The sequence below is a fragment of the Bufo bufo genome, chromosome 4 (genome assembly GCF_905171765.1).
Source record: "Bufo bufo chromosome 4, aBufBuf1.1, whole genome shotgun sequence".
NCBI lineage: Eukaryota > Metazoa > Chordata > Amphibia > Anura > Bufonidae > Bufo > Bufo bufo.
Genome location: NC_053392.1, coordinates 286,471,718 through 286,484,549, shown reverse-complemented (window position 1 = coordinate 286,484,549; position 12,832 = coordinate 286,471,718). Strand labels below are relative to the sequence as shown.

At 39.5% G+C, this 12,832-nt stretch overlaps 1 protein-coding gene across 4 annotated transcripts in view; it reads left to right on the top strand.

The window, feature by feature from the left end:
• The window catches only part of COL12A1 (collagen type XII alpha 1 chain), a 164,776-nt gene that overhangs the window by 128,265 nt on the left and 23,679 nt on the right, over positions 1–12,832 (top strand). For all 4 annotated transcript variants that reach the window (XM_040428657.1, XM_040428654.1, XM_040428655.1 and 1 more), the window contains 2 exons: positions 10,932–11,078; positions 11,947–12,024. In XM_040428657.1, the coding sequence (XP_040284591.1) occupies positions 10,932–11,078; positions 11,947–12,024 (225 nt within the window). The remainder of the gene's footprint in view (positions 1–10,931; positions 11,079–11,946; positions 12,025–12,832) is intronic.

Genomic DNA, 12,832 nt, shown 5'->3' with positions numbered 1-12,832 from the left:
AGTGGAACAATGGAGCTTCAGGAAGTGCAGGGGCGTCAAATGGCCGCTGGCTATGTCCAGATGTTGCAGAGAGCATTCCTCATGACTGAGGTCCCTCATCTGTGTGGTAACGACTGGGTTTTTCAACAGGACAACGCTACAGTACACAATGCCTGCAGGACAAGGGACTTCTTCCAGGAGAATAACATCACTCTTTTGGCCCATCCTGCGTGTTCCCCTGATCTAAATCCAATTGAGAACCTTTGGGGATGGATGGCAAGGGAAGTTTACAAAAATGGACAACAGTTCCAGACAGTAGATGGCCTTCGTGCGGCTGTCTTCACCACTTGGAGAAATGTTCCCACTAACCTCATGGAAACGCTTGCATCAAGCATGCCAAAATGAATTTTTGAAGTGATAAACAATAACGGCGGAGCTACTCATTACTGAGTTCATGTTTGGAAGTTGGATTTCTGTTTTGGGGGGGTTTAGTTTTTTTTTGGAGGTGTGGTCCTAAACTTTTGATCAGCTGAAAAACAGCCTGTTTCAGTTTATTCGTTGTTTTCATTAAATTGAATGCTCAAAAAATGTTTTGTCTCACTCCTATTTCTTCTTGTTGCATGTTGAAGGTCTACTTGGAACCTTGTTTAGCCATGCTTTTTGGTCTTAAACTTTTGATCAGGACTGTATAATGTTACGAATTAGTGATTGTAGAACTGATTTGACAAGTTGGAGATTAGCTATGTATTATATTAATTGTCATGTTTAGGAATCAATTGGGAAACATGTTTCTCCTGGAAACAGCATCTAGTTTGAGAACTAGTGTTTTACATTTTAACCACCTCCGGACCGCCGAACGCAGCGACACGTCCTGGAGGTGGTTGATTCATTCCTCCTGGACGCATATACGCGTCCTCTCGCGAGACGCGAGATGTCCTGTGAACGCGCGCACACAGGCGCGCGCGTTCACAGGATCGGAAGGTAAGCGAGTGGATCTCCAGCCTGCCAGCGGCGATCGTTCGCTGGCAGGCTGGAGATGCGATTTTTTTAACCCCTAACAGGTATATTAGACGCTGTTTTGATAACAGCGTCTAATATACCTGCTACCTGGTCCTCTGGTGGTCCCTTTTGCTTGGATCGACCACCAGAGGACACAGGTAGCTCAGTAATATGTAGCACCAAACACCACACTACACTACACCCCCCCTGTCACTTATTAACCCCTTATTAACCCCTGATCACCCCTGATCACCCCATATAGACTCCCTGATCACCCCCCTGTCATTGATCAACCCCCTGTCATTGATCACCCCCTTGTAAGGCTCCATTCAGACGTCCGTATGATTTTTACGGATCCACTGATACATGGATCGGATCCGCAAAACACATACGGACATCTGAATGGAGCCTTACAGGGGGGTGATCAATGACGGGGGTGATCACCCCATATAGACTCCCTGATCACCCCCCTGTCATTGATCACCCCCCTGTAAGGCTCCATTCCGACGTCCGTATGATTTTTACGGCTCCACTGATACATGGATCGGATCCGCAAAACACATACGGACATCTGAATGGAGCCTTACAGGGGGGTGATCAATGATGGGGGTGATCACCCCATATAGACTCCCTGATCACCCCCCTGTCATTGATCACCCCCCTGTAAGGCTCCATTCAAACGTCCGTATGTTTTTTACGGATCCACGGATACATGGATCGGATCCGCAAAACACATACGGACATCTGAATGCAGCCTTACAGGGGGGTGATCAATGACAGGGAGGTGATCACCCCATATAGACTCCCTGATCACCCCCCTGTCATTGATCACCCCCCTGTCATTGCTCACCCCCCTGTAAGGCTGCATTCAGATGTCCGTATGTTTTTTACGGATCCACGGATACATGGATCTGATCCGCAAAACACATACGGACATCTGAATGCAGCCTTACAGGGGGGTGATCAATAACAGGGGGGTGATCACTCCATATAGACTCCCTGATCACCCCCTGTCATTGATCACCCCCCTGTCATTGCTCATCCCCCTGTAAGGCTGCATTCAGATGTCCGTATGTTTTTTACGGATCCATGGATACATGGATCGGATCCGCAAAACACATACGGACATCTGAATGCAGCCTTACAGGGGGGTGATCAATGACAGGGGGGTGATCACCCCATATAGACTCCCTGATCACCCCCCTGTCATTGATCACCCCCCTGTCATTGCTCAACCCCCTGTAAGGCTGCATTCAGATGTCCGTATGTTTTTTACGGATCCACTGATACATGGATTGGATCTGCAAAACACATACGGACATCTGAATGGAGCCTTATAGGAGGGTGATCAATGACAGGGGGGTGATCACCCCATATAGACTCTCTGATCACCCCCCTGTCATTGATCACCCCCCTGTCATCACCCCCCTGTAAGGCTCCATTCAGACATTTTTTTGGCCCAAGTTAGCGGAAATATTTTATTTTTTTTCTTACAAAGTCTCATATTCCACTAACTTGTGTCAAAAAATAAAATCTCACATGAACTCCCCATACCCCTCACGGAATCCAAATGCATAAATTTTTTTAGACATTTATATTCCAGACTTCTTCTCACGCTTTAGGGCCCCTAAAATGCCAGGGCAGTATAAATACCCCACATGTGACCCCATTTCAGAAAGAAGACACCCCAAGGTATTCCGTGAGGGGCATATTGAGTCCATGAAAGATTGAAATTTTTGTCCCAAGTTAGCGGAAAGGGAGACTTTGTGAGAAAAAAAAATAAAAAATCAATTTCCGCTAACTTGTGCCAAAAAAAAAAAAATTCTATGAACTCGCCATGCCCCTCATTGAATACCTTGGGGTGTCTTCTTTCCAAAATGGGGTCACATGTGGGGTATTTATACTGCCCTGGAATTTTAGGGGCCCTAAAGCGTGAGAAGAAGTCTGGGATCCAAATGTCTAAAAATGCCCTCCTAAAAGGAATGTGGGCCCCTTTGCGCATCTAGGCTGCAGAAAAGTGTCACACATCTGGTATCGCCGTACTCAGGAGAAGTTGGGCAATGTGTTTTGGGGTGTCATTTTACATATACCCATGCTGGGTGAGATAAATATCTTGGTCAAATGCCAACTTTGTATAAAAAATGGGAAAAGTTGTCTTTTGCCAAGATATTTCTCTCACCCAGCATGAGTATATGTAAAAAGACACCCCAAAACACATTGCCCAACCTCTCCTGAATACGGCGATACCACATGTGTGACACTTTTTTGCAGCCTAGGTGGGCAAAGGGGCCCACATTCCAAAGAGCACCTTTAGGATTTCAGAGGTCATTTACCTACTTACCACACATTAGGGCCCCTAGAATGCCAGGGCAGTATAACTACCCCACAAGTGACCCAATTTTGGAAAGAAGACACCCCAAGGTATTCCGTGAGCGGCATGGCGAGTTCCTAGAATTTTTTATTTTTTGTCACAAGTTAGCGGAAAATGATGATTTTTTTTTTTTTTCTTACAAAGTCTCATATTCCACTAACTTGTGACAAGAAATAAAAACTTCCATGAACTCACTATGCCCATCACAAAATACCTTGGGGTGTCTTCTTTCCAAAATGGGGTCACTTGTGGGGTAGTTATACTGCCCTGGCATTTTAGGGGCCCGAATGCGTGAGAAGTAGTTTGAAATCAAAATCTGTAAAAAATGTCCGGTGAAATCCGAAAGGTGCTCTTTGGAATGTGGGCCCCTTTGCCCACCTAGGCTGCAAAAAAGTGTCACACATTTGGTATCACCGTACTCAGGAGAAGTTGGGCAATGTGTTTTGGGGTGTCTTTTTACGTATACCCATGCTGGGTGAGAGAAATATCTTGGCAAAAGACAACTTTTCCCATTTTTTCATACAAAGTTGGCATTTGACCGAGATATTTATCTCACCCAGCATGGGTATATGTAAAATGACACCCCAAAACACATTGCCCAACTTCTCCTGAGTACGGCAATACCAGATGTGTGACACTTTTTTGCAGCCTAGGTGGGCAAAGGGGCCCACATTCCAAAGAGCACCTTTCGGATTTCATCGGCCATTTTTTACGCATTTGGGCCCCTAAAATGCCAGGGCAGTATAACTACCCCACAAGTGACCCCATTTTGGAAAGAAGATACCCCAAGGTATTTCATGATGGGCATAGTGAGTTCATGGAAGTTTTTATTTTTTGTCACAAGTTAGTGGAATATGAGACTTTGTAAGAAAAAAAAAAAAATCATCATTTTCCGCTAACTTGTGACAAAAAATAAAAAGTTCTATGAACTCACTATGCCCATCAGCGAATACCTTAGGGTGTCTAATTTCCTAAATGGGGTCATTTGTGGGGGTTTTCTACTGTCTGGGCATTGTAGAACCTCAGGAAACATGACAGGTGCTCAGAAAGTCAGAGCTGCTTCAAAAAGCGGAAATTCACATTTTTGTACCATAGTTTGTAAACGCTATAACTTTTACCCAAACCATTTTTTTTTTTTACCCAAACATTTTTTTTTTTATCAAAGACATGTAGAACAATAAATTTTGAGAAAAATTTATATATGGATGTCGTTTTTTTTGCAAAATTTTACAACTGAAAGTGAAAAATGTCATTTTTTTTGCAAAAAAATCGTTAAATTTCGATTAATAACAAAAAAAGTAAAAATGTCAGCAGCAATGAAATACCACCAAATGAAAGCTCTATTAGTGAGAAGAAAAGGAGGTAAAATTCATTTGGGTGGTAAGTTGCATGACCGAGCAATAAATCATGAAAGTAGTGTAGGTCAGAAGTGTAAAAAGTGGCCTGGTCATTAAGGGTGTTTAAGCTAGTGGGGCTGAGGTGGTTAAGGACTAAAAAAACAAAAGGTATATTTTTAAAGATTCATACTAGGGATAAGCAAATAGATTCTAATGAATTAATTTGACTCATTAGCAAGAGTTCTCCACCTGTGAGGAGCTGCACCTACAGATGAATAAGCACCCATCAGTCTGTTAATTGACAGGGTCGCGCATCTTCTCCATCTCTAACAATCTGAGCCTTGCTCCACTGCTCCGAGTAGGAGTGCAGATGGCGAAGCTCAAATTAAGCTGTTGGATCAGCAACTGCGCATGTGTCGCTACCTAGAAGTACCAGCAGTGGAGCAGGGTTCAGGTTAGAGCTGGAGAAGATGTCCGGCTCTATCAATCAACAGGGAAGTGGGTGCTTCTTCATCTGTGGGGAAAGCCCCTCACAGGTGAAGAGCTCTTGCTACGAGTCAATTTACTTAAATTGTTTCACTCATCCCTTATTCATACATTTCTATTGAAGCCTTACTCTCATTAACAATAAGTCACATCTCCAAGTGCAGAGTAAGACAAGGCAACCAGGCTGCCTAGTTTGAGATTGCATCTCCTGTCACCGATTGCAAATTTCAGAAGCAAATGTGGATTTTGTTTGTCCTATGGAGATCTGGAGATGTTACTCACTATAGATCACAAGGGCCCACTTACATGGGCAGATTATTAGAACAATTATTGGGATCAAATATATAAAAGCTTGATAATTGCCCCATGAAAATGTGCCACCAATCACCCGACAAGCGAACAAAATGCTTGTTTCCTGGGTGACACATCATTAATGTAGCGCGTAAAATCCTTGTTTGTGGGTAGCACATTGCCCTGTGTAAACAGGGATGCACTTCACAAAAGCTCTAAGGGACACATTTATTAAGACCAGTGTTTTAGAAAAATTTCATAGGAAGTCAGTTAACCTACCGATATACGTTTGGAGAAAACCAGAGTACCAAGAGGAAGTCACACAAATAAATAAAAAGCACACTACTACTACTACAAGGCAATGGTGCTAACTATGGAGCCAGTATGACTATTTTCCCTTTTTAATGCTGTGATTGGGTAGAAGGTGAAAGAGGAGGTGCAAACAGTTTACAGTGATGTCATAGCTTTGATTAGGTTTACGCACAAGGCTCTAGTTGTTATATATAAATGTGGTTGGCTGCACTTAGAAAAGTCTAAAGCTTGAAAAAGAGGCCAACATTGAAGAAGTCTTTAAAGACCTTTGTGTTTATATGTTGATGGTTGTTTTCATGGAAACGGAAAACACTTCAATAATCCGCGATCCTGAATTATAAGAAGTGAGTGACAAAATCCTAAATAGACGAAAAGTCAGTCTTTTGGAGGATTTGTCTGTGGTTTATTTGAAGGAAACCATATGTGCTGTCAGACAGTAATGTTACATTTATCAGAGCTCAGTGTCTGCGGTAGTGCGGTTATCTGCAGAAGCCTTTTTTTGTATCACACCCTATTATTATAGCCTCATAAAAATTTAGGTAAGACAATTATGTTCCCAGTTACGTACCTTTATAAACATCCTGGGTTTGTACATGCTGTGTACACGCATGTAGTCTAATATTCCTATGAATGCATATTATACATATGGCAGGAAATGGTGAAGGCTGCTTTTTACAAAGTACATGTAAGGAAATTTATTTTTTATTTCAACTTGATGCCAAGTATTTCAAAATAGCCTTGGAAACCAGTAATGGAATTTGATTTTGGCTTTGTGTCATAGCCAACAGAATATTTTATTTAAAAAAAAAGGTATTTAAAGGTCTCATTCTGTGCTCAGGGAAAGATAATGAACTGATAATGGGAACAGAGTAGTAAAAAAGGTTATGCTTAATTGTCCATTCAGTAATTTATACAGTTTTAATAAAATTCTTTCATACAAATAAAATACAGAGAATGGATTGTCCAAATATAACTGGGCAGAATCCTCTAGCAGTATTTATCAAAATTTAATTGGAAAAATAGGATTTGAATAGAAAGTCTTTAATTCTAGAAAAGTTTCACATTTTGATACTGTTCAAATTTAATGTGTTATGGATCACTGTCCAATACAATATCCCACTTCCAAAAATGCTAAAATAGTGAAAATAAATAGAGATAAGCGAATTTCATGTTATGAAGTTCGTTCACGCTTCATTTGGTGGTAAAAGCAGAATTACATTATGGATTCCGTTACCACGGACCATAACGCAATTCTATGACGGAATGCATAACAGAATGCCTTTAGAGGCTTTCCGTTATTCATTCCGTCATAATAGAAGTCTATGGCCTGCATAACAGATCCGTCCGGTTTCCGTTATGCAGGAGAGTCCTCCCCTGCATAACTGAAACGGGACAGATCCATTTCGCAGCCCATAGACTTCTGTTATGACAAAATGAATAACGGAATGCCTCTAAAGGCATTCCGTTATTCATTCCGTCATAGAATTGCGTTTTGGTCCGTGGTAACGGAATCCATAATGCAATTCTGCTTTTACCACCAAACAAAGCGTGAACGAATTTCAAAATATGACATTTGTTCACCTCTAAAAATAAACTAAGCTAAAAAAAAGTCTAACTCTCGGAACACAATCACAAGAAAATCCCGAAGGTCTGACATCTAACAAAACGCTAACATAGTCAGGTATTGTTCAATAGTTCAGCGTGAAATATAAATGTATGAAAAATAAAACCTGCAAGTAATACTGTATATGCAGCATCCATTAAATTACAGTTGCTTCAATTTACCATATTTTCAACATGAATGTAATGTGAAACCATATTCATGCCCCTGACAATGGACCATCCTTCTGTCTCCACCACCAATGAAAAAAAAAATCTCACCTTGTTTGTGTCAGGATCTGTTCAGGGAAAACTGATGGTTTGCATGTGTTTTTCATGTGTGTGAAGAAAAACTGAGCTATAACAATCCACTTCTCCAAGCAACCATCGGTGAAAAACACATTGCATCCGGATTGCATGTAAACCTTAATTTTTCATGCAAGTCCCATTCACTTCTATGTAGTGAGAGCTGCGTAAAAAGTGCACAGTGTAGAACATGCTGCAATTTTTCCTGAACGCAAAGATGATTAGTGAAAAACAACACTTATTGAAATGAATTGTTCAGGATTAAGTCCAGATGCTATCCGTTCAGTACACACATCGCGTCTGGATGGAAAACTCGCTTGTGTGAACAATATCATGTCCATGGGCATCAGAGCTTAGGGCTCTTTCACACAATACAGAGAGATAATAGACATGAGATAGATAGATGATATACATGATATACATGAGATAGATAGATGATATACATGAGATAGATAGATGATATACATGAGATAGATTATATACATGATATACATGAGATAGATAGATGATATACATGAGATAGATAGATGATATACATGAGATAGATAGATGATATACATGAGATAGATTATATACATGATATACATGAGATAGATAATATACATAATATAGATGATATACATGATATAGATGATATACATGAGATAGATCGATGATATACATGATATAGATAGTCACTATACTGAACCCTTATATTAAGTCTCTAGAGTCCATATTATTTCAATGTCCTTAGTAGTTCATATAGTGATCACCAAGGTGGAGCCAAAGAGTTCGTATTGGTTTTATGGTTCACAAAAGTACTTTAGTGTTAGTTATAAGGTACTTTACCACTCCTATAGGCCGCTTGTCCTTCGAAAATGCGACTGCTCTACTGTGAGCTGCAAGGACCTGTGGATCCGGTCTTTTCTATCTGAAGTTCCCCGTGTTACTGGGTGTTGCTTTGCAATGTTCTTTATAGCTCTGACCTTCCAGGACATGTTTGTGGCGTCCCACGTGGTTTCGCTGGATGGTCAGATGACTTTCAATTCCAGGCGGGGTTTTCAAACTTGGGCCACTGAGGAAGGGGCTGCTGTACCCCGAAACGCGTATGGTTAATAGACAGTGTGGGACGACATAAGGAAGATATTTACAACTACAATCGGACGCTGTACAAGTTTGAAAACCCCGCCTGGAATTGAAAGTCATCTGACCATCCAGCGAAACCACGTGGGACGCCACAAACAGGTCCTGGAAGGTCAGAGCTATAAAGAACATTGCAAAGCAACATCCAGTAACACGGGGAACTTCCGATAGAAAAGACCGGATCCACAGGTCCTTGCAGCTCACAGTAGAGCAGTCGCATTTTCGAAGGACACGCGGCCTATAGGAGTGGTAAAGTACCTTATAACTAACGCTAAAGTACTTTTGTGAACCATAAAACCAATACGAACTCTTTGGCTCCACCTTGGTGATCACTATATGAACTACTAAGGACATTGAAATAATATGGACTCTAGAGACTTAATTCAGTATAGTGATTTCTAGGAGGTTATATGTGTGTTTTTAGAGTATTTTATGCTATTTTATTTGTAAATTTTATACAACATGTTGTAAGTGTGATATAAATAATATTTTCAGACATTATTTTCTATCTCTGTCTGTTTGATGCCCGATATTGAGTGACGCCCAACTTTATTTTTAAATTTTGCATTCTATCAGCAACAGGGAGTGCTGTGTGGCAGTGCACCTATTCCATTTGTAATCAGTGAGTGAGCCACCAAACCTTGATATGATATAGATAGATTATATACATGAGATAGATAGATTATATACATAATATAGATGATATACATGAGATAGATAGATGATATACATGAGATAGATAGATGATGCCTGTATACATGAAATAGATTATATACATGAGATAGATAAATTATATACATGATATAGATAATATATATGAGATAGATTGATGATATACATGATCGATCGATAGATAGATAGATAGATAGATATGTCATCAGGTCTTCCATGTTTAATTAGATTATGAATAGACATAAACGACCATTGATGGTAAAAAAACACATGAGGTTTTATATACCAAGACAACTTTCTTTCTAATTTGACTAACCATAACACAAAAAGATCGTTCGGAGGACTGTTTGCTATTGTGTATTAACACAATTACAGCACATTACAGCTAGTCAGTAGAATGTCAGATGGGATAAAATGTAGTTTGGTCTGCTTTACAGAGGATTGTCCAGTGTCCTGGGAATAATTATGGTTTGTATGGAGCAATTACTATAAAAGCTCATCCTTTTGGCAAATCGATTCTGCCAATTAGAGTTGAATACATCTGTGGCTAATTATGTATTGTGGTTGAGCATAGCCAATGTAATGGGATAAATATCTGTATATATTAGAATGTGTACTTGGAATAACAATTTAGGCACACATATTGATTGGTTTACTTAAACAGAAATAAAAATAGTCATTATAGGATTTGTAACTGAGAATTATCCAGTGTAATGTTTAGAAATCTCCTAAGCTAATGATAATAGGCACATATATTCATATTATTGCCTTCATATCTGTATTGCAGTTATTTTATTACTTTACAATTACTTGCAGAGAGGTTTCTTACGATACAAAACGGTTGTATTTTGCAGTTTTCTAGTTGAAAACTTTAAAGAGGAAGAATGTATCAAGACGAGACTTTTAGGGCATCTTGAAACTGTTTAAAAATGCTACTCTACTTTTCCTACTCCACCACCATTGATAAAGCACCATTGCAAATCTTTCTAGCAATACTTTACCATACTAAGTCATGCCATATTCTACTTTTCAAAAGAGGTGAAGGTGATGTAAATTGGTAAAAAGTTGCACATTTTGGTGCAGGTAGAAATGTGTGATATTTCTGGCATACAAAGTTGATACATTTGATACATTCCCCCCAGGACTTTGCATTGCTAACTTCCAATTACTTAGATGCCTACCTTATTGTAGGAGTGTCTTTCCTTGTGTATTAATCCAAATAAACTCAGAATAGACAGGGAAGTGTGAGGTAACCTTGGGGTAACTTACAGTACATAGTAGCGACAGAGAAAGGAGGGGAAGAAGGAAGTAAAGGGCAAGAGCGAATGTGTGACCGGATGACAAAAAAAAAACTTTCTCTGTCGCTTTCTATGTCTGACTATGGTTTCATGATACATGTATATTTGTAAATATAAAATCTGAAAATAATTTCCGAATAACAATGTCATTGTCTTTAGGTCCACATTGTGGTGTCTCCTTCATATGTGAGAATTTATGTTGACTGTAGTGAAGTGGCAGAGAAACCAATTAAAGAAGCTGGTAGCATTTCAACTGATGGATATGAAGTACTCGGGAAGCTCAGGGGTGACAGAAAATCTGCTCCAGTAAGTTACTTTTAATGCAAAATACATCACAAGATTCCGAATAACGATTATGTATGCTCAGCTGCAGGATCATCTCTCTGTTCTATTACAACCTGTTTCCATTTGTGCAGTACACAGTGTTACCAGTACTCCAGTATCTAAAGTTTATGGGGAACAGCAAATTTACAAGGGTCAACTTGTATTTGAACTCACTTCATTTTTTAGGTGTCTGTAAACTGCTCCTCCTCTACTGTGGAAACATGGACTATCAGGCCATCCAAATGTGTATATTTATTGTGAACTGGGAGAAGATAGCTGTCAGCTAAATGATCACATAGCACGAAGATCAATTCTTTGTATAGTCATCTACTATTGTCTGGCCTTCAACTTCTGTTTAACTGGTCAGGAGATTGTGAACATAAAAATAGCTAAAAAAAAAGCAGCACACTTTCTTTTTGTCACCTCGTTTAGTGCTATGGTGTCACTATTGATTCCCATACCATCTATTTCTTACAAGGCATTTCATCAGGATTTGACATCAAGTCAAGTTTTAAGACCTTATAAAGCTGAAGTCTTTCCACATACTCATATGCAACAATATAGAAAACGTAAGAGCTGGGACAGTCCCTGGCAATCTTCCAAGATCTACTACTCACAATTTTTATGTACCACATCAAATATAGCCAGAACAATGAATTTTACAATGGAGAAACTTGCCAAACAAGTAGAACTTAAATTCACTTACGAGATGACATCACACTATGTAATTCGCTGCAGATTTTCATTTGTCATCACTTCTGATGTGGATGCTAAGCAAATGTCTTGAAATGTCTGAGGAAAAAGTACACAAATGACATGACAAGTAAATAAGTATTTTCCTTGTTCCCAGTTCCTTCTCCAGATGTTTGACATTGTATGTACTGTGACCTGGACAAGCCGGGATAGATGCTGTGATATTCCTTCAATGGTAAGTCTTATATAAATATTTTTACATGCAGTTATCCTATGGTTATAGTAGCAATGTATACTTTGTGTGAGAGATATAGGAAGGTACTTTCCTTCAAAAGTTTAAAATCTATAACAGGGCCCCCAACTACCAAGTGCCATTAATAATGTTAGTGTCTTATTATATAGCAAGAAGGCCCTTTGACCCCCTCAGGCACCAGGGCCAGGTTTGAATGGTAACTCTGCACCCCATATATCAAGCTGTTTTGTTCCTTAAATCTGCCATCCATAGTTACATCTAATATCCAACATTTTACATTTATAGCCTTGCATCTTTACTTTGTAATTCGCAATCTGATACTATTCTAATACTATTCTATACTATGCTTTAAATCGGCCATACATAGTTACATCTAATCGCCAACTTCTGACATTTTTAACCTTGCGTCTTTACTTTGTAATGCCCAACCTTATAATATGTTTCCATTCTTATTTCAAGTTAAAGGAGGCACAAACCTTAACGTGACTGGCTGACATAGATTCCAGGCATTACTTGGGCCAGAAAACTATGATAAATGTGTTGGCCACATAGGCCCCACCTCTGCTATCCCCCCTCTTTTCAAAAAAGTGGTGAGCCTGGAGGAAAATGGCAAAAAGTCTACATTTCTGGCACATTGAGCTTGATAAATCCCCCTCATTGTGCTCTGTCAATGATGAGTTGATATGCACTGTCTGACAATGGATTTTATATAGTTTATAGAGATTATACAGTTTCCAGTCATTTTGGTAGGAATCACTCTTAGGGGTTGCGTAATGTCCTCATAAATCTC